A 27,029-nucleotide genomic window follows, 5' to 3' on the forward strand; every position below is an offset into this window, starting at 1 on the left:
ACTTTTCACATTTACATCTTAAATCCATGTGGAACTGATTTTTGTGCACGGTAAGGGCTAAGGATAAAATCTGTTTTCCCCGTATAGATATTAATCATCCCAGGACAATTAACTAGGCTTTATGGCTCGTACATGCAATTTAAGTGTGGCGCACAGACTGGTGCTCTCTGTGAACGGTCTGCCCTGTCTGTGCTGAGACCAGGATGGAAACTGAGAGGAAGCAGTGACATAGAAACTTTGACATTGCTGTGCTTACCAAGCACATGATTTTTTTTCCAGTAAGTTACTTCTATTATGTTTTGAAAAAATATTGACTCATAATAGGTTGCAAAATAACAAAAACCATGCAATACACCAACTCTTTACTACAGATAGTCAGAGAAGCACTGGCCCGAATGAGGCCCATTTATGTAAATGTTCAGGTAATGTTTGAAAAGTTACATGTGCTGTGATGGTGAGGTTATTCAAATGTCTTTCTTGCTATTAAAACTATTTACTTGTTGACTTGACTTCATGATGGACAGAGCACTATTAATAGCTTCAGATCTCTCCCCGGAGGCCTGTCAGTTTTTATTTTAGAGACTTGGCAACTATTTTATCAGGTACACTGACGTTACTATGCCTGATAATACCTTCTGCCTCATATTTTGTTTGACATTGACGTCTCTATGCTGGTTTCCTGTATAACGTATTAAAGACCAACTGGCAGAGACCAAAGGGTCACTTGTGAGACCAAAGGGTCACTGGTGGGGCTGCTGTTGGCTTACATACACCTGAAGCCTATTTCAGGGATGGGGGATTTGGGAACGAGACTTACATGTCTCACAAGAGACTATGGCCCAGTCTAACAATACACAATCTTCTTTAAATTTCACACCCCTCCACTGAATGGGGGGACGTCAGCTAACCATCCAAGGAAACATGGGGTAATGAACTTGTCAGGGCCGTGCTGTTCATCATCCAGAAGAGTGACCCAACTTGCTGGCAATCCGTCTTCTCTCTTCCATCTCTGGCACACAAAACGACGTTCAGTTTTTTCAAAGATTAGGTAAGAAACAATGGAAACATTAAGAGGATTGGGAGAAATCTTGGCCACAAAGGAAAATTCACGTTGGGAGAAGTGATATGGTGAAAATAATGTATATGAGCAAAAAACTAATTGATGAATCAAATCTTCATTGGATATTTAAATGAAGAAACTAATATAGAGGAAGCCCATTTGAGTAAAATTAAATGGAAAAAAGTTAGACATAGTTTATACAGGAAATTGACCAACATATTAGACCATAGTAAATGAGTTCTAATGAAAAGTCATCAATGTTGGCACAATTCTGTTTTAAAAGTGCATATTTATGACAAAATGTCCTCTGAATTAAAATATCCTTACAGTGAAAATGCAGAGAATAAACATTCTGGCCCAAAGGTCTCTGGCCTTCCTTCCTTTTAAGTGTGGTCAGGGAGGAGAGCTTCAGCTGCAGTTGTGGGCTCCCTGGTTAAACAGCGAGGAGTGGGAGACCACTCATGGTTACACCGTGTTTCAGCTCTACAGCCTGCATTTTTCTAATCTAGTAAGTAGAGTTGTCTGGCACTTATCTAATCCCAGGTGCAATTAAATTTGCCCAAACACAGTGTTATCAATCCCAGAGGCACATCAGAATCAAGAGAGCTTTCAAAAAATACTGATTCCAGAACGCCCTAAAACGATCGCACTGGACTCTCTGGGGTAGGGGGCATGGGCACGAGGGAGAAGCCATGTGCAGCCAGGATGAAGAGCCCTGCCTCATAGACGACACCTGCCAGTGCTCTTCAATGGAGAGGATGGAGAGGTTGTACAAATGGCCCAAAGGAAATGGAAAGGATGAAGGAAAGGCACAGTGGGAGGGTCCCTGATGAAAGAAAAAAGGAAAGAGGAGCAATGGGTCCAGAGAATACAAAGAAGCATGAAGGAAGAGTGTGACTGAGAGGTGGAAACAGTCCATGCAAAGCCCATCTCAGTCGAAGCGGAAAAGGAAGAGCAGAGCACACCCAAGTCATTATTTCCTTTGCTATGACAGTGATGATAACAGTGACAGTGACAATAGTGATGATGGTGATGGTGGTGACGGTGTTGGTGATGGTGATGAAGATAACAATGACGATGATCACTAAGATCATAAGAGGCATCCATCTCAGGAAACTAGGCATTATTTTCTGGGCTTAAACCATGTTGGGGTCCAGACGCTTTCAATATGTTTAACGTATTGGGAGGGTTCATAAGCAGAAAGGCTGACTGTTTTATCAATAGCACCAGAAATAAAACTCTACCTAAAGTGCCAGAGTTTATATCTTGCTTTTTCTTTAACACTGTGGTTATTTATGAGGATAATCTGTAATACACTTTGTAAGCTAATGTGTGCCAAGAGACAACCCTGCACAGTTTAGACTCCTGGGGAGCATGTCAGGAGGCAACTTTTGCAGGGAGCTGAATAAGGAACTATCTCAAGAGTTAGGTCAACCTGCCAAAGTCCACATTTAAGCGATGCTGATTCTGTGTAAAGCTAGTGATACGGTGCTTCTGATAGTAAGGTTGGGAATGTCATCAACAGATATGTCTCAAAAGTTCTGCTTTGTCATTAATTTTATTTCAGTTCCTAACTAAAGAAGATTGGAGGAATTATCTTTTAACTACTTCTAACTCTTGATTTTTGAAAGAATGTGGAGTACAACGTGTTTATATTTTATAATTTGCTAAGATTTACTTTGTTATTTTATTTTTCAAAATTCTCATATGTAAAATCGGCTTCTCTTTCTTTTGCTGTACAAGTCTATGAATTTTAATACCAGTAGTTTTGTGTAACCACCACCGCTATGACCAGGTACAGAGCAGTTGTATCATCTCAAAAACTTCATCCTGATATTCCTTTACAGTCCGACAAGCGCCCGCCTCCTTCTCATAACTCCAGCCAACAGCTGCTCGGCTCTTGGTCACTATAGTTTTTCTTTTGATGGATGTCATATAAATGGGCTCACTGAATGTAACCTTTTGGGACTGGATTATTTCACATAACAAAATGCCTTTGAGATCCATGCAAGTGGTTGTTAGTGTCAATAGCTCATATAATATATATATAATTTTTCATTTTATGTTTTCTTACTTTATGTATAATACTTCATGTTTCTGCATTTAAATAATTTGAATTAAAATGACAAGAGTTAAGAGTTGTATCTTTATAAATCAACATTTTATTTGATGTTACTTATTATATTTATACTTTTTCTATTTGAGTTGTATTAAATATTTAGCTTCACTGATTTTTTAAAAAGTTTTGTGAATTCAGAACTTAAAAATTTTAAATGTTAATATTGTTATTTTGGTATTACTCAAAATAAATACAGAAACAAAACACTGTTATTGCTATTTTGCTTGGGAATTTCATTCTTTACAAGAAACCGTGACCCTAAAGGTAGTCTCTTAAAAATTAATTCAGATCAGAAATTCTCCAGATTTCATCTGTATTGACCTTTTTCAATATTCTGAGCTATAAGTGAGAACCCAAGCAACCAACATGACGGTAGAGACAGAATATTCTGTTCAGCACGCCCAAGTATACCCAGGCTCGGAGAGCCTTCAGCAAGTTCACTGGGAAGAGTCTCAACTGGCTACAAGCTGAGTGATAAAATGACAATTTATTGAGTATGCTATCTGTCCAGAGAAGCAAGGGGGTGTGGGTCCCCCGAGGACCTTCTGATCCTGTAGTGCTGGAGGGACCTTGTGAAGTGGGCTGTGCCCTGGCCTGCTGGGCCCTGCATGGGGCACATGGACCCTCCTCCACCTACCCCTGGAAGGGGAGTCTTTGGAAAAATGAGGAAAAGAGGCAGTGATTGGTGAGCATAAAATACCGTTGTGACATTCAATATCAGTGCAGCACAGGCAGTATTTAGACCTGAATCTAGGTGATCATTTTCTCCATCATCGAACCTTATTTCTACTGTGAACCCACTTTACCTGCCTTAGGGTGATCATGGCCACATCTGTTTTCCTTCCTCCTGGGCATTTCTGCGGTGTCATGTGTGGGTCCCAGGTGTCAGCATCAACCCCCCGCTGGTCTTGGCAAGTGATGCTTGCAGGTGAGTCCCCTCAACTTGGGAACAAGACCTCTCAGGTCTCCAGCCTTCTCTGTTATTTTCCACCCCCTCCTTAGAAGGTGTTGTTTCTCCATTGCTAAGTCTAAGTGGTGGAAAGCACTGCCACAGTCACTTTTACTGTTGGACAGAGTGGGTCCGGGTGGGGCTGACTGCACAGGCTGCCCTTCTCTGGGGGCAAACCACGGGCCTCGCCAGCCTCGTGTCCCCGAGGTGTGAGGCAGCAGGCAGGGCCGGGGCCCTGCTAAGTGACCCCCCCCCACCTGCGTGTCTGCTCTGCTCCCCGAGGCTTCCAATCTTCCTGGGGGTGGAGGGAAGCATCTCCTGTCTGGGCACCAGCCTCAGATCCCCTGGTGATTTGCCTTTGGCCTCACAAAGCTCTGACGTTTTGTTGTTGATACAAGTAGCAGATTTGTATTTTAATTCCAAGCTGCATGCTGACACTTTTCATTTTTTGCTAGTTTGCTTCTTTCGTGATAACGGACCACTTCACGACTTACTGACTGTTGCCTAAATGGTAAAAGGGTTAGAATAAAAGAAACACTGGGAATGAAACATCAGTCTCCCTACATTCTCTGAAGGAAGTTTTATTTGATTGAACATGTTTATCTGAAGGGACCCATTATTCATCTGTGAATCACCAGGAACGAGATCCAAGTTGTGGTCAAAGAGACAGTTGACAAGATGAAAAGACAACCCTCAGAATGGGAGAAAATATTTGCAAATGAAGCCACTGACAAAGGATTAATCTCCAAAATTTACAAGCAGCTCATGCAGCTCAATGTCAAAAAAACCAACAACCCAATCCAAAAAGGGGCAGAAGACCTAAAGAGACATTTCTCCAAAGAACACATACAGATGGCCAACAAACACATGAAAAGATGGTCACATCACTAATCATTAGAGAAATGCAAATCAAAACCACAATGAAGTCTCACCTCACACCGGTCAGAATGGCCATCATCAAAAAATCTACAAACAATAAATGCTGGAGAGGGTGTGGAGAAAAGGGAACACTCTTGCACTGTTGGTGGGAATGTAAATTGATGCAGACACTATGGAGAACAGTATGGAGGTTCCTTAAAAAACTAAAACTAGAACTACCATACGACCCAGCAATCCCACTACTGGGCATATACCCTGAGAAAACCATAATTCAAAAAGAGTCATGTACCAAAATATTCATTGCAGCTCTATTTACAATAGCCAGGAGATGGAAGCAACCTAAGTGTCCATCGACAGATGAATGGATAAAGAAGATGTGGCACATATATACAATGGAATATTATTCAGCCATAAGAAGAAATGAAACTGAGTTATTTGTAATGAGGTGGATGGAACTAGAGTCTGTCATACAGACTGAAGTAAGTCAGAAAGAGAAAAACAAATACTGTATGCTAACACACATATATGGAATCCGAAAAAAAGGTACTGATGAACCTAGTGGCAGGGTGGGAATAAAGACGCAGTTATAAAGAATGGACTTGAGGACACGGGTGGGGGAGGGGAAGGTGGGACGAAGTGAAAGAGTGGCATGGACATATATACACTACCAAATGTAAAATACATAGCTAGTGGGAAGCAGCCGCATAGCATAGGGAGATCAGCTCAGTGCTTTGTGACCACCTAGAGGGGTGGGATAGGGAGGGTGGGAGGGAGATGCAAGAGGGAGGAGATATGGTGGTATATGTATATGTATAGCTGATTCACTTTGTTGAACAGCAGAAACTAACACAACATTGTAAAGCAATTATACTCCAATAAAGATGTAAAAAAAAAAAACTAACAAAAAAAAAACCCTTAAAAACATGACTCTCTACGAGGGTGGCGTCCTTGAGAAGCAGCCAGACGTCCGACAGCAGAGGAGTGAATGAGCGATGGAAGAACACATGAAGGACACCAAGCGGCCACTGAGAGCCATAGCGTGGACGAGCCAGCACGCTAGCTGCATGTTTTAGGTGGGAAACCCACAGGAACACAGAACGCGCACTGGTGCGCTGCTGTCGAGCATGCTCACATCTCTGCATGTGTGCAAAGAAAAGCTCTCAGTGGATATAAGCCAAGCTGCTCAGGCAGCCTTTTCTGAGTGATAGAATAAGTGATTTTCATTTTCTTTCTTTGTTCTCCAAGTTTTTGAATGTGTATTATGTTGTAAGCAGAATAAGATCAATAAAGGTTGCTTTCCAAAAGATTTGCCACAGAACCAGTTTTACAAAGAGCAGCTCTGGTTTTCAGATGAGTGTGGAGGAGACGAGGGGTTTCCAGAGGAGGCAGGGCCCCTGCAGGACCCTCTGCGCAGCAGCTCCAGCTCCCCCCAAACCACAGCCTGCACCGTGCACTGAGCCACACCCCCAGCTAGGACCTCAGGGACACGGGACCTGCAGCAGCATCGGTGGTATCCCCAGTGCACTTCACTCCCAAGATGCCTAATCAATACCCTCCAAATGGACTGAGAGGGCTGGGAGCCCTCAGGAAAGAGCTCAGCACTCAGCTCTGGATGGGGATGCAGCCGGGGTGCCGGGGGTAGGCGAAGGGAAAGCCACGCCGAGGGAGGGGAGGTGCATCCTTCCCGAAGTCCCAGCCCTCTCTGACGGCTGGGCTGACACCCTTATTCTGCTCAGACCCTCATCACCTCATTTCCTGCCAGCTCACTCTTTCCTCCAACCCCAGGGACACCCCCGCCCCCCGCACACTTTCCCCCATTCCAGGCCCCCGAGGAGGTCCAGCGGGCAGCAGCAAGCCAAGCTGGCCAACTCTTGGGAGCCAGTGGGCAGGCCCTGAACATGCACAGGGGTGCAGCGTGGGCTCAGACGTCCAGGAAAGCCGTCTGTCCCCCAAGGCTCTGTCAGGAGTTGCTCCAGAACCTGGTGACGTGCCCTCCTCACTCCACTTCGCCCCAGAGGCCCCGTCCAGCCTCTCTGCACGTTACCCTGGTCATCTCCCTCATCAGCGCTTCCTGTCCAAGAGAGACCTTCACATTCAACTTCTCCAGCCTCATGGTCCTTGAGACCACAAGCAGCATCTCTCCTACAGGCCAGGGAAGTGGGGCACAGGGGAAGGGCTGGGAGGCGAGAGGCAGTGCTCAGAGAGACTCCAAGGGCCCAGCACCAGAGGTGGCCGCAACAGGCTGGCCAGACCCTGAGGGTAAACATGGAGGGGTAGGTGGTAATCAATGGCAGCGCTGGATGGACCCTGTAGAGGAGGGAATCACAGGAGAATTAAACCTGGTCTTTCCCAGGATGCTGAGATGGGAGAGTGGGAGTCCAGAAAGATCCAGATATGGGTGGGTCTGGTCATTTGCAAATGGATACCAGATCCACACAGGGAAGAGGACGCAGGGAAACTTATTTCCCAGAGAGAATGTGGGCATGGGGGATGTGGTCAGGGAGGTGTGGTCACAACGGGCTTGGTGGGGGCATCAGGGCAGGACAGCTGTGAGTGTTGGGGATCCTGGCACAATACCTGAGCCAGGCCGAGCACTGTCTGCAGATGAAAGGACAGGTGGCCAGGAGGTGGTTCATCAGGGACCGCCCACACATACACACGCACACACCAGGAGAACTGTGCGGGCAAGAGGCCATGGGTGAAGACAGCTGAAGACACTCAGAGCCCACCTCGGGCCAGGGCAAGGCAGAGAGAGGACCAGAAACAGAACCTGGACCATGGTGGGCATCTGATAAATGTCTGAGATGAATTATGGATGAAAGATTTAATAACTCTCTTTAAGAAACGAAGAAAATGAAAGTCCCCAGGCACACTGGCCTCTCCCCCGTCCCGGTCTCGCTGATGTCCCCCCATGGTCGGTTCGCGGTCAGCACATCCCAGGGCAGAGGCCGCCAGGGTCTTCCTTCCCAGACTGAGCTGCAAGGAGCCCTGCCCACAGTCTCCGCGTCCCCATGGCTCCATAGGGCAGCCCCACAGGGACGCCTCGCTGCCCCGGCACCCCACCTCGTCCAGCCACACAGGCCCAGAGCCCGGCCAGAAGGCGGCCCCTGTCAGGGCACCCACAACCCAGCCGCAGCCCAGCTGGTGGCACACGACCTCGGCGTCTGCCAGGTCCCAGGAGTCGTTGCACACGGTGCCCCAGGAGCCGGCGTGCCAGAGCTCCACACGGCCTGAGCAGTGGTCCTCACCCCCGCGCACGTGCAGTGCCCCCTCCTCTGCAAATGGGGCTGTGGTCACCACGGGGCAGGACCCGATGCGGAGCGGACAGGGAAGTGATGGGAGGGTTACCTGGGCAGCTGTCAGTCGAGGAGGAATTGAGGGCCTCCCCAGAATCCTGCGTCGATATCTCTGACAATCCTACTGGAATAAACAGTGGCCCTCCCAGTGTAAATGCCCTGAGAAGCCTCAGAATGAAGCTTGTGGAGCCCAAGTGACCCCATGGGTCAATGGCAGCCCCTGCGGATGATTTGTTGGGCCCCCCAGAGACCACCAGAGCCCACCTGCACAGGTGATCCAGACCTCCTCCCCACGGGTGCAGGAGCGTGGGTGCCACGGGGCCGAGGGGCACTGCCACAGCGTAGAGTTTTGCAGCCTGCGGCACTGGATGTTATCCACCCAAGAGGTGCCCAGGTTAGTGTGGATGGGCCTGTTCTCCAGCCAGCCCTGCTCCCCACAGCCCAGCTGCTTGCAGATGATGGACAAGGAGGTGTCCTTCAGGGCATTACTGCACACGGTGCCCCACGTCCCATTGTAAAACACGTCCAGCCACCCAGCACAGCGCCACCTCGCAGCCTCAGGGCCACTGACCCTGGAAAACAATCACACTCAGGCCAGGGAAATCTCTGAAAGAGGAGGCCGAAACCAGGGGTGTCCCAGCACCAAGACCGATGCCAAGCAAGGGCATCTGACCCAGCGGGCCCCTGGCATCCACCTCACAGCGACTCCACATTCTCATCCATTTCCACCCCAAAGATGGGAGCAGTTGACCACAGGTAACCAGATTTAATCCCCAGCTGTAACACCTTAGTCAGCAGGCATCAGCTGATTGTCCAGAAATCTATCCTTGGAAATCACTCGAAATACAGAATAACCCTTTTGCACAACATGATCAATTTAGCAGTGATTATAAATATTCAAAAATTCAAAAACAGGAAACAGCCCAATCTCTGAGTTTGGACACAGCACTGGCCCTGGCTGGTCAGCACCTAAGTAGTGTCTTGTTACCCTTGAGCAGTGTGAGTCCAACAAAAGAGTGACATAGCAAGTAGACTATAACGTCACCACGTAGTGGAGCATGAGACGACCCTCTAAAATTATGTCACAGGGCCTGTAATTCATCAAAAAAAATACATATACGGGGATACATCGAGGAATTTGGATATGAATTGCATCTGACAGGACCGTAACTAATTAAAACAAACTTTAAAAAACAACAGAAGGAACTACATCTCTGATAGATTACAAAAGTGGCCACTAAGATCCCTGCCTGTATCCATGCCTCCGGCACTGAGTCTATTTCCCAGCCTTGCATCTGGGCTGGGCTTGGGACTTCGGCCAACCAAATGAGTGCGGTAAGAGTGACCAGCGGCTTCCACTCCCGGGCCTCAAGAGTGCCTTGCCTGCCTCTGCTCCCACCTGTGGAACCCTGCTGCCAGGCTGAATCGTGACGACAGAGCATCCCCACCCCTGCCAACAGCCAGTCCCCCAGTAGAGGCCTGTCAGCCAGCAAGTGCCCACAGCACAGAGGAAGGAGCAACTTCAAGGAAACTGAAAACAGAGTGGAAGTTAAAATGTACATCTAGGAACAGGAAGACCAGAAATGACAGCAAAACAAAGCAGCCATGTGGACAGCACCTAGAGACGCCTTCTCAGGAAGCGTGAGAAAAGAGCAGAGCCCCGCCCCCCTGCCCCCAATAAATTAAAAGGATGGGAAGAGCCAAAATAATGAGCCTGTTACCAAAAAAAGAAATGGGATGATTGAAATAGACACAGTCATCTAAGACAGCTGAGAAAGTTGAAGAAAACTTTCCTAAAGCAAAAATAGGAGCCAAAATCAATGAGAAGAGGCCACACTGGGCTGCCCACCCCGCCCCGGAGGGCCACCTGGAGATGCCAGAGGAGGCAGGACTGGCCAGACGCCCCCAGCATGTGACGAAATCCCATCATCAAGAATAATCACACCCAGACAAGATCCACCGAAAAAGCCTCAGATATGTATGAGCTGAAACACCAGCAACCTTCGTGCACTGCCTTAAAAATACTCCGGAAAAAGTCATCCAGCACACTAAAATATGGATCAAAATTAAGAATTCAAGACAGGGAAACCTCAAGCACAGATGTGAGATGAGCTTGTGAGGAGGGGAGCAGAGACCCCGTCACACCCCAGGGCCCCTCCCGACCCCCCAGCGCAGCGCAAAGAAGAGGGTGCTAGTCACGCAGCATCCCTGCAGCAAGAGGGCACTGTAGCAGTGAAGTGAGAAGTTTCCCAAACCAGGAAGGGAACAGCCCTGGAGATTTCCGTGGAATCCGAGGAAAGCACGTGGGCATTATTTTACTCACTAACACAGCGCTGCCACTGGAAACCCAGCCGCCCTGGGAGGGGACTCGGGTCTCAGCACCCACCTGAGCAGAAGACGCCGGCGTCCTCCTTGTGCCCGCAGCCGTTCCTGCCCCAACCCCCCGACGGGCACCGCCACAGCGCAGACTCTTGGCCCTCACAGCCCAGCTCGTCCATCCAGATGCGCCCGGCCCGGCCCCGAAGTGCACGGCCCCTGGGGCGCTGAGCGCGTGGCCGCAGCCCAGCTGCCGGCAGACCACGTGGGCATCCCGCAGGTTCCAGCCGTCATCACACACGGTGCCCCACGCGCCCCGCTGAAGCACCTCCACGAGCCCGGCACAGTGGCCCAGCCCCGTGGCCAGCCGAACCCGGCGGCTCCCTGCGGAGGGAGAGACCAAGTCAGGGCGGCCGCGCCCCACGGAAGAGGGGGATGGGGGACCGGGCCCGCACTCACCGGAGCACACGACTCCCGCGTCCCACGATGCCCCCGCGGACACCAGCGGGGACGCGGACACGTTGCACTGCGTCAGGCGGGTCTCGGTGCCCAGACAGCGCGCGCGGCTCAGCCCCAGCCGGACAGCCCCGCGCCGGGGCGCCGGCGCCTCGTAGGCTCGCTCAGGCCCTCCGCACTCCAGCTGCCGGCACACGACAGCCGCGCCGCGCAGATCCCACGCGTCGTCCAGGACGCAGCCCCACACCCCATCCAGGGACACCTCCACGCGGCCATCACAGCGGCTCTGTCCGTCCCTCAGCCGCAGGGTGTCAGGGAGACCTGGGGAGGGAGGCAGGACACTGCGGGGGCCAGCGAGGTGCCAGAGGGAGGGATCCCGGCCTGTACAGGGGAGAAGACGGCCCCTCCCAGCACAGCCCCGTCCACTCTCAGCCTCCCTCTCTGTCCCACGCTCTTGCTGACCCACCTGAGCAGACCGTGGTGGCTGCGTTGCCAGGGACACAGGCCGGGGCGCCCAGGGTGCTCATTGGGCAATTCCACAAATAGGGCTCTGTCCCCACACAGTGAAACACGTCGGGCCAGATGGTTGAGTCCCCGTCCCCAAAATGGCCTCCTGGGTGTGTGGACACCGCGTTGCCACAGTTGAGCTGGCAGCAGAGGACCGTGGCATCTGCTAAGTCCCAGTGGGCGGCACAGGGGGGTGCCCAGGCCCCCTGAACCTGGAGCTCCACACGCCCCTCGCAGGCGCTGCTGCCATTGACCAGCTGGAGCTCTGGGGACAGGAGAGAGTGTCAGCGACTCCCCACCTGCAGGCCCACCACATGGCGGTTTCTTCCTTTCACACCCGGTGTGAGGGTCTGCGAGAGCCCTAGCTCTGGCCAGCTTCCCACACACCTCAGCCTCAGCTTCCCGCTCATACGTCTCTGAGGGGGCCAGGCTCTGTGGTGCAGCCTTGGGGGTCCCACCCCTCTATGACCAGAAGTCCTCCCTCCCCCTCCTCCCTCCCTCAACGCGCAGAAGCAACCCTTCCTTCAGTGGGAACATGCACACCCTCCTGGCGGGCGGCACCTTAGGAGCTGGGAGAGAGCACCTCCCGGGGTGGGGGAGAGTCACAGAGGGAGGCTGGCAGGAAGGAGGAAGGGCCCAGCCTCAGAGCCCACCCTTCTGACCTCACCTGAGCACCTGAGCCCAGCGTCCTGGCCATGCCTACACTGGTGCCCGGGCCCCCGAGGGCAGTGGAACAGCAGAGACTCGTTGCCCACACAGCAGAAGGCCTCCATACACATGAGCCCCGAGCCCCAGCCGAAGTGGGCGCCCCCGGGTGTGGACACCGCCACGCCACACTGCAGCTCCCGGCACACCACATGGGCCGTAAACAGGTCCAGGTCGGCGTCACAGACACTGCCCCAGGTCAGGCCGTGCCTCACCTCCAGGCGCCCAGCGCAGGGGTGGTCGCCGCCCGCCCGCAAGCCGGGCCTCCGTGTGTCCTGGGGGAGGAGACAAACCCTGTTAGGGACAGGTGTCTCAGGTAACAGCTCAGCCTGGAGCCCCACCCGTGGACCCTGAGAGGCGCCAGCCAGAGTGGACCATCTGCACCCAAAAGTGGATCTGCCAATCAGTGGGCAGGAACTGATGGCTGGAGGCCCGCCATGTCCCCACCCAGAACAGAGCTCACAGGGGCCACACAACCTCTGCCTGCCCAGGCGGTGGCATCAAGGCCCTCCAGGTCCCAGAGGCAAGGTCAATCACCCTTCAGGCCACAGAGCACTGCCCCCTTGGGGCACCAAGGAGAGCGGACAGTATACCTCATTTTCACCCAGAAAATAGCCACAGGGTCTAAGAGGCCCGATTCACTCTCACAGACTAGAGATGCGGCTGAGAAGGAAACTCATTACCCAACCCTGACTTGCGTTAAGACACACAACAGTCACAGCCAGAACAGCACAGACGCTGCAGACGGCCAGGGCCCCACCCGCCCGGGGCTTCTGAGCCCACACCTCAGGGTCCTGCTCACCTGGAGCTGCTGGTGGGGCACCTGCTGTGAGCGCCCACCCCACCCCATGCTGTGCTCTCAGAACCTCTAGGTCTCTGTCCAAAGTTGGTATGAGCTACAGAGAGTCAGGCCTTCGGGAGACCCTCGCAGGGCGCCACCTCGCTGCTGCAGCCCTCCCCCCCAACTCCGCTCCCTGCTGTCCCTGAACCCCCGCAGCGTGGAGGAACGGCCTCACCTGAGCAGATCACCTGGGCATCTCGCCGGAAGTCGCAGCCACTGCGGAACTTGTTCAGTCTGCAGTTCCGGATGGTCTGCTCAGTGCCCCCGCAGGCCATGTACTCCCTGGCAACGCCCCCCATCTCGGCGGGGGGCCTGCAGCGCCGGGCCGCACCCCAGCTCCCGGCAGAACACCGTGGCCTCCTCCTGGTGCAGGCCACAGAGGCGGTCCACCGCGCTCACATTCCTGATTTCAGGGAGCCCCGCACAGGGGCTTCAGCCCTTCACCAGCCGGACCTCCTGGAAAGTGCCGTCTGCAAAGCACACGCGGCATTGCGCAGGGTGCACGCTCCGTTGGCCACGCGGCCTCGGTGACCAGCCACGCCCACCAGGCGCCGGCCCTGGGCCCAGGCCCGCCCTGCGCCTCCCCTGAGGGGGTCAGCGCTGGGCAGGCTCAGAGGCCCTGCCTGGGTCAGCGCCCTCTGGAACATCCTCATTGGTTTTCAACACAGGCACCTGCATCCCTGCTTTGCTCTGGGGCCCACAGACCACGCTGCCGGTCAGCTCAGAGACAGGACGTAAAGCGCCCAGACACAGCTGAAGACCCTCCAGACCTCCAGGGAAAGTATTTGCGTTGGCAACGGTGATGAGATGCCTGCGCGGCCGCTGGGGCCCCACCCTTCTGCCTGCTTCTCCATCCCCTCACCGCTCTTCTACCTGCTCCTTCGTTCCCTCTCAGTCTCTCCCTGGACAGCAGACCCCATGCAGCAGGGTTTTGTACGGTTTACTCACAGCTACATCCCCAGTACCCAGAGCACTGCTTTGTAAATAAGGTATTTGCCGAGCAAAAAACAGGACTCCTAACACAGGAGGAATGGAGAGATGAGAGGTGGCCTGTCTTAAGGGGTCAGATGGTTCTGGGGCCCCCACCAGAGAGCCCCACCCCCGACCCTCCCTTCTCCTCCCCCCACCCCCCACCCGTGGCTTACTGGAACACAGAGCGACCACCACCCACTCGTAGGGGCACTGGCTCCACGCCCACGCCCCCAGGCTGCACCCCCAGAGAGAGGACTCATCGCCCCTGCAGGACACGTTGTGGAGCCAGGGCCGCACCACCTCTCCAGGCAGCGGGACGTATTTGGGGGCACCCACGGCACGGCCTCAGCCCAGCTGCCTGCAGACCGGCGTCCACTCCTGGTTGCACACTTGTCCCCACTCCCCTTCATGCCGGACCACACCACCCCGTCACACAGACCGTGCCTATAGGCCAGCTTCAGGTCGCTGGGTCCACCTGCAGACGGAACAGGCCAGGGGCAGGAGTCAGCAACAGCCGTGAGTGGGTGGCAAGGATGCCTGGGTTTGCCTGGGGCTGCCTCCGAGGAAGCCCTTGCTCCGAGGCCTCAGCGCAAAGCCAGGCACCCCAACCCCCAGCAGGGTGGCCCAGAAAGGTGATGGGGCGGGGCCCCTGTGTGCCCTGTACAGCCCCAAGTGTCCTCTCCTACCCTCCTCGGCCCACTGGAGCCCCCATGTCGTGGGTGACCTCACCCCCCAGGCATGGAAGTCCCCTTGTCCTCCTCTGCCTGAAGCTGCAGGCTCCCCCTACCACCCACCCCAGCCTCCAGCCAAAGGTCATTTCCCAGCTTCCACCAGAGGCCCTGCAGCCCCCCGTCTTCCTCGTTCACTCCTACCCCACCCCCGTGGCTGCCCACCACCCATCCAGCTCGCTTTCCTCGGGGCCACCTCCTGGGTCTCTGAGGGTCTCAGCTGCCCCCTGACCTTCCTGTCTCAACGGGATGATCAGGGACGCATCCCCCTAACCACGTCCCTTCTAGGCTTCTGCACCTGGGTCTTTCCGGCACAGCCCCAGGCAGGCCCCGCCCATCACAGCCCCGGGGCAGGCCCCGCCCATCAGCCCCTGGACCCTCTGTCCTCGCCACCGCATCCTGGGCTGATGCAGGGAAATAAAACACCTCCACGGGGACAGGTATGTCCCAGCCTGGACCACCCCAGACCACCTCCAGGGCCTGTCTTGGACTCATGGGGGGAGGAGAGAGAGGGAAGACACCCCACTCCCCCAGGACAGAGGAAGGCACATTCCTCACACCTCCCACCCAGGGCCCTCATCCATCACTGCCGCCCCTCCCCCCAAACCCCCTCATCCCCCCACCCCTTCTTCTCTGGACGTAAATGTGCACGGCATCTGCCATTTTAACACAAAACAGGACCCCTCCCACCAGCCCGCATCACTGTCTTCTTCAGAACTCAGCCCTTCACGCCCTCCATCATCACCACCCAGATCCTCACCCCAACCCCAATGCACCCCTTCTGTCCAGCTCGTGGTCACCTCCTTGCTGGACCCTGGATCAACCTGCCCAGTGACGTTTCCTTCCATCAGCTTCCAAAGCACTGCATGCTGCTACTCGCGCCTGCACCACCCCCAGCCCCAACACAACTGGCATGTGTATGAACACGATTGCTCACACTTTCTCTCACACGCATAGCTGCCCACGCTCCACATTCACACACTCACCCACTCATCACGGCGCCCATGCCACCACATGCAGATCCCTGGGGCTCACTCTCACCTCCAGCCTCTCCATGCGGTTCCTCTGGCAGGACCCCTCTCTATAGCTTCCTGCCCGTGACAGCCTCTTGGCTTCTAGACCCAGCTGCCCCCCCAACCACCCCCACCCTGATGTGGCATCTCTGGGACTGTGGCTCTCCTCTATGGCCCAGCACCAAGCTCTGTGCTCACCCTCATGTCCAGGTGCTGCCAGCTTTCACACTCCCCCACCCACCCCCTGCCCTGCCCCAGGGGAAGGAGAGGGGGCAGTCCCCTGCAGAATCCATCAGCACCCCCTGTCGATCTGGGTCGTTGGGACTAGTTGCTGGCCATATCCCCTCATTCCATCTGGGCTCTGGCCCAGCCCTGCACTCTGGACTCTGAGCGGTGGGGCTGGGGGCTCTGGGCTCACCCTGGCACTGAACCTGTTCAATCAGTGTAGGGACAAGCGTCTCCAGGGGTCTGCATTTGGAGCCCACGTACCCTCCTGCCCTAGGATGTGCCCCTGCTTTTGGCTGAGCAAGACCCCGGCAGACAGCTGGTCACAACAGGGGGTACTCAAACCCCAGGGCCTCAGCATCTATGAAGTCTCTGCCTCCAGAAGGTTCCATGGATGAAGGAAGGAGAAACTTACCAGTGGGGACTGCCCTGACAGTGAAGAGAAGGATGCTGAGCCCCAAAGCCCAGAGAGCTGCCCTCGTGGCCCCGCAGTCCCAGGGCCTCAGCCAGCTCCCACCACTCAGCTGGGACAAAGGTAGAGGTCATGGTCCAGAGCCAAATATACAGAAGCAGAGCTGCCAGTGGCCTCCCGGGACCAATGAGACAGCAAGGGCCTTTCCAGAGTGTATCCGTGGCTCTCTCTCTCCGTCTGGGTGCTGAGCAGCCAATGGCCTTGGTGGCCCTGAGCGCCACCAGACATGAGCGAGGGGCCCAGGCTGTGGGTTTCCTCCTGGCTGATAACTGCTGATGGGTAGCTTCACTCAGACCCCACAGTCAGGCAGGTGGTCTGATCAGCCCATAGCCACAGCAGCAGCGAAGCCCTGCCCTCCACCCAGGCCATTGGCTTCAGCTCCCCACTGTGGGTGGTGACACAGTGACACCAGACATCATGGGGACCAGCAGGGAAGATGTAGGAGCCCCACAGCACAGAAGAACAAGACAGGCCAGGACAGCTTTGCATGGGCTCTGAGATCTAAACTATCATTGCAACTAAAGCCACGAAAGAAGCCCAGAACCTACACCCTGAACCTAAAAACGGTGACCACCTGCTGAAATAGAAGATTTAAATAGAATCAAGAGTCTCCTGACATCACAACCGGTATGCCCAGGATACAACTGAAAATCACTCACCATGTGAAGAACCAGGGAAAACATACTTTGATGGTAAAAGACAATCAGCTGATGGCGATACCAAGAATTAGATGTCGAAGTTATCTGACAAGGATTTCAAAACAGCCATCATAAAAATGCTTCTACTCTAAATTGCAAATTCTTTTTAAACAACTGAAAAAAAATTCTCACAAAGAAATAGAAGTTATAAAAATGAACAAATGGTGAGGATGTGGAGAAACTGAAACGCTCATACTTTGCTGGTCGGATTGGAAAATAGTGCGACCACTTTGGAAAACAGTCTAGCAGTTCTTCCAAATGTTACACAGAGAGGTACCCTATGACCCAGAAACTCTGTATATCAAAGAGAAATGAAAAGTTATGTCCAAGATAAGCAACAACGATATATTGTACAGATCAGGGAATTACAGCCATTATCTTGTAATAATTTATAATGGAGTATAATCTGCAAAAATACTGAATCACTATACTGTATACCTGAAACTAATATAATATTGTAAATCTACTGTACTTAAATTTTTAAAAGTTATGTCCATATTAAAACCTGTACATAAATGTTCATGTAAAACCTGTACATAAATATTAGCATTATTCATAATAGAAAAAATAGAAACAACCTAAATGTACATCAGTTGATGAATGGATAAACAAAATGTGGTACATCCATACCATGAAATATTATTCAGCAATGAATAATAGGCATGGAGTACTGGTACTTGCCTGGTGGTCCAGCAGCTAAGACTTCACACTCCCAATGCAGGGGGACCAGGTTCGATCCCTGGTCAGGGAACTATATCCCACGTGCATGCCTCAACTAAGAGTTTGAATGCCACAACTAAAAGATCCCTCATGCCACAGCTAAAGATCCTGCATGCCACAACTAAGACCCAGCACAGCCAAATAAATAAATAAATAAATAAATAAATATTTTTTAAAAAAGAAAGGCATGGAGTACTGATGAACACTGCAGTGGGAGGAACCTTGAAAACATCATGCTGAGTGAAATAAGTCAGCCACAAAAGACCACATACATGATTCTATTTATATGAAGTGTCCAGAATAGGTAAATCCATAGAATAGAAAGTGGGTTGGTTGTTGCCAGGGGCTGGAAAGATGAGGAAATGGAAAATACCACTGATGGGGACAGGATTTCCCTTGAGGGATCATGAAAATGTTCTGAAATTAACCAGTGGTTATTGTTGCATGATTCTGAATACACTACAAACCACTGGATTATACACTTTTAAAGGATGCATTTGTGGTATATGAATTGTATCTCAATAAAGCTGTTATATTTTTTAAAGAACCAAATGGAAATTATAGAACTGAAAATACAATGTGAACTCTTTTTTAGAAACTCACTTAGTGGACTCAATAGTAGAATGGACACAACAAATGATAGCATCAGTGAGCTTGAAGACTAATAAATAGAATTTACTCAGTGTAAACAACAGAGAAAAATGGGAAAAAATTAATAGAGACTCAGAGAGCTCTGGGACAATAACTAAAGATCTAACGTTTATATCATTGGAGAACTGGGAAGGAGAGGAAAGAGGGTGTGAGGCTAAAGAAAGAATTTGAAGAAATAATGGCTGAAAACTTCCCAAATTTGATTGAAGACATAAACTTACAGGTTCAAGAAACTGAGTAAACCCCAAATAGGATAAACTCAAAGAAATTCACATGAAAACACATAATAATTAACTTTTTGAAAACTAAGGACAAAGAAAAAAATTCTAAAACCAGCCAGAGAAAAATGATTCATTATCTACAAAGGAAAACCAATTTGAATGAAAGCAGATTTCTCATCTGAGTGGAGGCCAGTAGGTAGTGGAACAGCAGTCTCTAAGTGCTAAAAGAAAAGATGCACCTAGCCTGAGTCCTATATCTGTGAAACTATACTACAGAAATTCAGGAGAAATAAAGACATCTTCAAATGAAGGAAAACTAGGATAATTTGTTGTTAGCAGATCTACCCCTAAATAATGGCTAAAGAAAACCCTCCAAACAGAAGGAAAATGATAATAGTAAGATGGGGCTTTCTGAAAGGAAAGAAGAACAATGAAATGGGTAAAAGTAGAAGTGAACATAATAGACTTTCACTTCGTGAGTTTCTTTAATCATATTCTATGATTGAAGCAAAAGTTATAACATCTGAAGTGGTGCTTAATGTATACAGAAAAAATACTTAGGAAATTATATATATATATATATATTTTTTTTTTTTTCGCGGTACGTAGGCCTCTCACTGTTGTGGCCTCTCCCGTTGCAGAGCACAGGCTCCGGACGCGCAGGCTCAGCGGCCATGGCTCACAGGCCTAGCCGCTCCACAGCACGTGGGATCTTCCCAGACCAGGGCACGAACCCGCGTCCCCTGCATCAGCAGGCGGACTCTCAACCACTGCGCCACCAGGGAAGCCCTGATTTCCTCTTTGATTTCTCCACTGACCCATTGGTTTTCTAGTAGCATGTCGTTTGGTCTCCACATGTTTGTTTTTTTTCCCATTTTCTTTCTATAGCTGATTTCTAGTTTCATACAGTTGCAGTCAGAAAAAATGCTTGAGTATGTGTGCATCTTTCTTACAACTTTGGTTGTACAGGAGTCTTTCTGTTTCCAGTCAGTTTTTAGTGAGAATTTTTCCACATTTAGATGTATTTTTGATGTATTCCTGGAGGGAGATGAGATCCACATCCTCTTACTGCACCATCTTGATATATCCCCCTGAGTTTTGTATAGTTTTCTTATTGGTTACTATAGCTATTATACACATAAGTAACTTATCACCATTACAGGTGTTGACATTTCACCAAGTAAAGTGAAATATAGAAACCTTACTTACATTTAGGTTCCTTTAAAACTCAACCAGGATGAAATAGATAACCTGAATAGTCCCATAACTATTAAGGAAGTTAAGCTCTTGTAACCAAAATGCTCCTAAAGCCAAGGTTCTCCATGTTGGAATGGACATTTGCAGATTAGCAAGGGAGGAGGTTAGAATGAGTCATGTAGTGATGGACTAGACTTGGAGACATCAGTAAGATCTCATGTATAGCTTAATATAGATACAGATGCTTATGTATGGAAATATTTATAGATATGTGTATATATCTATAGACATGTCTATAGACATGTGTGCAGGTATGTGTCAGCTGAGAGGGCCTAGGAGCAAAGACACTCCAGTAGCAAAGAGCACACCTAGGGTCCACATCTAGGTTTCTAATGCCATTATCCGATGAAAGGAACCATAGCTCCTTGGAGAAATGGCTGATTCTAAAACTGGGGTAGACAAAAATACAAGATGAGCTGGGAGCATCTTTTAGTGCCAAAAAGCAAAGAAGTGATCAAAAACAAATGATAAAAAAAATTTTTTTTGAAGGAAGTATGCCAAAGGTACACAGGGGAAAGCGGAAAGAGCTCCCAAAGGCCAAAGGTGGAACAATGTGAACAACAAAATAAATAAAACAACAATGGTTACAACCCGAAGTGTAAAATAAATATCCCTGAGCCATACCTATATAAATATTGAATAAATCAATCAATAGTAAATAACAATAAATAAATCAAATGTGGCAGAAGAGGTAAATGTCCCATGCAGAAGAATTCCAAATATTTTGTGTGGAGTATGCTTTCAAGCAGGGAGAGCATAATCTCCCTTAAGTGTGGGCCACACATAGTGTCTTCCTTCCAAAGAGTAAAACATAGAATAGAATCGGGGGGAAAAGAGTAACCTGACAATGGAGAAACCTGACAAATACGACCACAGCCACGTGTTCAAGGTCAATATTGAAAGTGACATGTCATGTTGAGGGTATATGCCCTTAATATGATGTGACAAGTAGGGCATTTTACCTCTGTCATCTCCCTCCCAAAAACCCTCCCAATAACCACAATCCAATGAAACAAAGATCAGACAAATTCCAATAAAGGGGCATCCTACAAAATACCTGAACAGCACTCCTCACAACAGTCAAAGTCATCAAAAACAAGGAAAGTATAAGAAACTGTCACATCCAGGATGAGCCTAAGGAGACAGGCCAACTAAGTGTCATGTGGTGTCCTAGATGGGATCCTGGGAGAAAAAGGACATCAGGTAAAAACTAAGGAAATCTGGATAAACTATGGACTTTAGTTTATAATACTGTATCAATATTGTTCCATTAATTGTAGCAAATATACCACACTAATGTAAGATGTTAATAATGATAAAACTGGTGGTGGAATATATGATGACTCACTGTACTATCTTCTCCATTTTTGTGTAAATCTAAAACTGTTCTAAAAAAAATAAAGTCTAAATACTGCTGAAAAAGAAATGTCTAGGCCCAGATGGTTTCAAAGAGAATTTTACCAAAAATTTAAATAAGAATACACCAATTTCACACCATCTTTTCAAGAAAATAAAAGAAGATGGAACACTTCTCAACTCATTTTATAAGACCAGGATTACTCTGATACTAAATCCAGCCAAAGACAGAAAACTACAGATGAGTAAAAGAAAAAGAAAACTACAGAACAATATTTCTAATATATTTAAATGCAAAATCTTCAACAAAATTTTATCAAATATAATCCTGTGTATAAAAAGAACAATACACTACAACTGAGTGGAATTATCACAAGCATGCAAGGCTGGTTCAATATTTGAAAATCAATTACTGTAATCCACCCACAAAAGGCTAAGAAGACAAATTATATGATCATATCAATGATGCAGAAAAAACATTTGACAAAATTCACACTCCACTCAGGATAAGTAAAAAAATTCTCAGAAAACTAGGAATAGAAGGGAACTTCCTCAAGAGCACTTACAGAACACCTACAATTAACATCATACTTAATGGTGAAAGACTGGATGTTTTCCCTCTAGATCAGGAACTGTACAAGGATGTTCATTCTCACCACCCTTACTCAACATATTACTGGAAGTTCTAGCCATTGCAGTAAGACAATAAAAAGAAATAAAAGCTTACTCATTGGAAAGGATAAAATTTTTAAATGTCTCTATTTACAAATGACATAATTGCCTATGTAGAAAATCCCAAGAGGTCTACAAAAAAAAAACAAAAACTAGAACTAATAAGTGAATTCAATAAGGTTACAGGGTACAAGATCAAAACACAAGAATCGGGGCTTCCCTGGTGGCGCAGTGGTTGAGAGTCCGCCTGCCGATGCAGGGGACACGGGTTCGTGCCCCGGTCTGGGAAAATCCCACATGCCGTGGAGCGGCTGGGCCCATGAGCCATGGCCGTTGGGCCTGTGCGTCCGGAGCCTGTGCTCCGCAACGGGAGAGGCCACAACAGTGAGAGGCCCATATACCGCAAAAAAAAAAAAAAACCACAAGAATCAATTACATTTCTATATACTAACAATGAACAGGTGGAACCCAAAATAAAAATGCAAAATAACTTACAGTTTTTCCAATGAAAATGAAACACTTAGGCATAAATCTAACAAAACATGCACAGGATATGTCTGATGAAAATTACAAAATGTTGATGAAAGAAATCAAATACTCTCTAACTTAAAGAGACATATGTTTTCATGGATTGGAAGACCCAACATAGCAAAGATGTCAATTCTCCCTAAACTGATGTGTGGGTTTAAGGTAATTCCTATCCATATCTCAGCAAGGATTTTTTTGGTAGACATAGACAAACCTATTGTAAAATTTATATGGAATATACATTACTGTGTAAAAAATAGATAACTAATGAGAACCTACTACGTGTCACCACCCATGGGCCCCAGGAGGGCCTGCTCAGCAGCCTGCCATCCACCTCCTCCAACACCCCAGCTCCACGTAGCAGGAACTTGTCTGTTTGCTGCTGCGTCTGAAGTTGAGAGCCCAGGCCGAGACCAGTGAGGACCCAGCAAACGCCGCTGAATGATGAAGGAGTAAAGGACTTCTGTAAAATGACTTCGGGGCAGAGGGACACACAGCCAAGCTACCCCAACCCGGGCCCAGCGGGACAGCCCCAGAGCTCTGAGCTCCACTGGAGCAGGGACCCAGGCTGGAGCGGCAGCAGGGCCCTCTCCCACCTTTAAGGGGCCGGTCAGCTGTCCCCTGCAGCCTGTGGGACCCCTTCTCTGATTCAGCACAGAGACTGATGGCGAGGTCTGTGCCCCATGTGCCAGGAAGCGGCCGCGGCCCCTTGCGGGCTCCTGGGCAGAGGGTCCTAGGCCAGCGCCCCTTCGTGCCTCACTAAAGGGTTTCTCCGTCCACCTCGTGTGACCCTCACAGTGGGCCGCCAGAGAGCAGGGAGGTAGGTGACCATGCGGCCGGCCAGGAGCCCCAGCCACTCAGAGCAGGCAGCGTGGAGCCCACCCAGGACAGCAGGGTCTGGGGCACAGCCCAGGCCACTCCTGCACCCCCAGCTCTGGCCAACGGTGGACAGTGGTTTCTACCCGAGCCCCCTCTGCTGCACTGAGCGGCCGCTGGATGGCGAGGGTGTCCACCTGCACCCACATCCTACCTCTCTCACGTCGGCTCTGGTCCCACAAGGACAGCGGGGGAGGGCAGGTTTCCCTCTGGGCTCTGATTCCCGCCACTCTGGCTGACAGAGCTAATCACAGGACAGGAGGGCCCCTGGGCGGAGGCCTGGGCCTCCCGGGAGGAGTTGCAGCCGTGTGGGTGTCTTGTGCACCGGCCCCTGGGACCAGGGGGTGGGAGGAGCCTGCCCCTGTCCTCCTCTGCCTGCCTCTCCCTTCTGTGGGCTCTTTTCATGTGAGAAGAAAGTGACTGAGGACCGAGGTCAGCCTCCCATTTAAGACTCGGTTATCCTTTGGAAACACACTCGTGGCCTGGGAGGCGGGTGGTGTGGGCTCCCAGGCTGCCCAGCCCCCGGCCGCTCTCCCCGTGCAGAGGAGACTGTGGTCCCCTGTGCTTTCCCCCAGAAGACCGAACTCCCGCTCCTGTGAAACGGGGACCTCGGAGGAGGCACCTGCTCCCATCTCGGGCATCGACTGCTGTCACCCCCCAGACGGGCCTCTTCTTTGTGAAGGGGATCTCTGCAGCCAGGCTCATCCCTTTTGCATCCTCAGAGCTCTGTCCTGGGAGGGATGCACCTGGATGGTCACAGGGAACACGACAGTCCTGGGATGGGGAGATCCGCAGGCCCGGCACCCAGAGCTGGGTTCAGCTGTCAGCAGGACACACGCTGCAGGAGCCCCTGGTCAGCCTCTGCCTGCCCTGACCCAGCCGAACACCCGTGCAGAACATGAGTCCCTCTGAGCGCTCAGGACCAGGTAAGGAGCCGCGTCTGCCAGGCCCCTGCCCCGGAGAACTGTCGGGCACCCCATGACAGGTGAGCAGAGCGTGGGCAGGGCTGGGACTTGAACCCAGCCAGTTCCACCGCCTGAGACTGAGTCAGTCTTAGCACAGGTGGAGCTGAGGGTGTGTGTGCCTGTGTGCGCCCATTTCCGCAACAATGGGCAGTGAGCCAGCCAGGGCTGTCCGTAGCCAGGTGTGTGTCCTGACTGGCGCCCGTGTGAAGGGCATGTCTGTGGTATGGGGTTTACCCTGTGTCAGAGCCGTGTTTGTCCATGTGTTTCTGTGCAGGTGGCGTGTGTACGGGGATGTCTGAGTGTCTCTCTGGGGCACGGGCACTGCTGTCTCTGTGTCTTTGTCTGCCTGGGGGTGTGGTGTCCACCTGAATGCCTGCTCTGCTCGGGGGCCTGTGGGCTGGGCGCGGAGGGTGCAGGCACCTGTGAGTGAATCTACGTCTGGGGGACGGTGTGTGGCTCTTGCGCTCGTGTCGGGTTTGGGGAGCACGTGTGTTGACTGGTACATTGTGGTGCAAGACGGGGACCTTGTGGTTTGTCCCCATGCATCTGTATGATGAGAACTCAGGCCCACCTCCCACCCCATCAAAGAAGTGGCCCTTCTGCTGCATCTTTCAGACTGAGAAACAGGAGCTGGGTGAGTACAGATCTCTGTTCCAAGTCTCACAGCCGGTCAGTGGCAGCTCAGAGCAGACATGGCTGTCAGGAGCCATAGCGGGAGAGTAGCGAGGGGGGCCCGGGGTAGTTGTGCCCAGGCCCTGGCCACACCGGCAGCTGACACCACACCACCGAGGTCTGACCAGGTCCCTCTTTTGCCTGGAGTCACTGCTGCCCCTGTGGCCACCAGGCATCCCAGGGTCTGTAACAGGTGAGCTCAGCCAGGGTCCTGCCATGACCCCGTGGGACAGCTGAGAGAGCAGGAGTGTGGGGAGGGCAGCTGTCCTGTCCAAGGCTCAGGTGGCCAAGGGAGGGCAGGGTTTGAACCCGAGCCGCCCGTCCCAGAGCCCACACCCTGGAGCTCGGGGCCCTGCTACCTCCTAAAGTCTTTGCAGAATGAAAACGGGAGGCTCCTGCCGCCTGGAGCAGACACGAAATAAGGGCAGAGATATGAGGCTGGGGTTTCTGTTTTCCAGATACATCCTGCACACGTGATCCAGCCTGTTCTAGCAGGGGGCCAGGGCTGGCGGCAGCTTCTCCCCTGTTACAAGAAATTGTCTTCAGAGGCTTGAAAGGACCAGATCCTAAAGAGAGAAGTCGGCTCCCCTCCCGCCCTCGCTGGGCAGCCGGCTCTCGACTGGGTGTTACTTTGACGTCAAGTGTGTGGACCCGCTCAGGGCCCTGTTCTGAGTCCCGTACAGTGCAGTCAAAAAGCTAAAACCCCAGCCACACTACAAATGAGTGGACTGACTTTTTTTTTCCCATGCCACGTGGCATGTGGGATCTTATTTCCCCAACCAGGGATCGAACCCGCGACCCCTGCAGTGGAAGCGTGGAGTCCTAACAACTGGACCACCAGGGAAGTCCCTGGACTGACTTTTAAATGGGTTCTGGAGACCTGGAAGCTCACTAAGATGTCTGGAGGGCCCGTTCTTGAGACGGAGGGACAGGCTTATGTGGGGCAGGGGGTAGGGGCCCAACAGGAGGGAAGAGACCTGGCTGCCCAGCGAGAGCGAGAGCGGGAGCCGACTTCCGTCTTTAGGATCTGGTCCTTTCAAGCCTGTGAAGACAATTTCTTGTAACAGGGGAGAAGCCGCCGCCAGCCCTGGCCCCTCGCAGCCCCTTGACTATCACTTGGGGTAGGGGCTGAGATCCGCACAGGGAGGCCCCGCCCGCAGAACCTCCCTGCAGAGCCATGGCCGCAGGACCAGGCTCGGACAGAACTGCACGGGAGCTGGCATGGGGCCGGGCAACTGAGGGCTGGATCCTGAGGGCCGTGGAGGGGACTCAGCTTCTGGGGTCACAGTTTGCTTATCCAGGGCTGAGAGGGGACTCAGGGTGGGGGGACTTGGATTCCTGGGTCCTGCGAACTCCTCAGGAGTCTGCTTCTTGGGAACAGGCGTCACCCTTTTTGGAGCCTGCTGAGTGCCGTGTGTAACCGTGGGGTAAACTTAGCAGGGCTGTCATCGCATGTACAGGGTGGTGGGGACCTGCCACTTACCTGGGAAGACAGTAGGAGACTGGCTCCTCCCACTCTGCCCCGGCTCACGTGCCCACTGTCCCTGACCTCAGTGACCTGGGCCATGGGCCCCCACCAGTCCCCATGAAGCCTGTTTGCGGGTTGCCAGGTCAGGTCTCTCAGGTGTCCTCCTGTGTGCCCTATGACACACAGCATTCGTCTACCATCTGCGACCAGGCTGGGCTGGCCGCCCCAGAGCAGACAGAGCCCACGTCTGCCCAGCTCCCACCCAGCACCCAGTGGGAAACTCATGGTGCCGGGGGCCAGGCCCTGGGCAGCACTGGGGGACGCAGATGAGGGTCAGGTCCCCTCCCCATGGGGAGCTCGGCTGACACAGCCTCGAGGGAGGCGCAGTGCCTCACCCGCCATCTCTG

The 27,029-nt window shown here is 51.6% G+C and overlaps 1 protein-coding gene across 1 annotated transcript; it reads right to left on the reverse strand.

Moving 5' to 3' along the window:
* Window positions 1-1,695: 1,695 nt before the first annotated feature.
* SCART1 (scavenger receptor family member expressed on T cells 1) lies at window positions 1,696-27,024 on the reverse strand. The gene is given in 25 exon segments (XM_060089396.1): window positions 1,696-1,804; window positions 6,814-6,899; window positions 7,052-7,149; window positions 7,260-7,314; window positions 7,585-7,683; window positions 7,879-8,282; window positions 8,356-8,424; window positions 8,587-8,742; window positions 8,745-8,846; window positions 8,849-8,875; window positions 10,690-10,815; window positions 10,818-10,947; window positions 10,949-11,044; window positions 11,047-11,396; window positions 11,542-11,847; window positions 12,250-12,538; window positions 12,540-12,562; window positions 13,304-13,424; window positions 13,426-13,598; window positions 14,274-14,519; window positions 14,522-14,575; window positions 16,482-16,590; window positions 24,393-24,481; window positions 26,047-26,196; window positions 27,018-27,024. Coding segments are annotated over 25 exon segments (3,474 nt in total).
* Between the last annotated feature and the right edge of the window lie 5 nt (window positions 27,025-27,029).

Source organism: Mesoplodon densirostris, chromosome 1 (genome assembly GCF_025265405.1).
Source record: "Mesoplodon densirostris isolate mMesDen1 chromosome 1, mMesDen1 primary haplotype, whole genome shotgun sequence".
In the NCBI taxonomy this organism is placed as follows: Eukaryota; Metazoa; Chordata; class Mammalia; order Artiodactyla; family Ziphiidae; genus Mesoplodon; species Mesoplodon densirostris.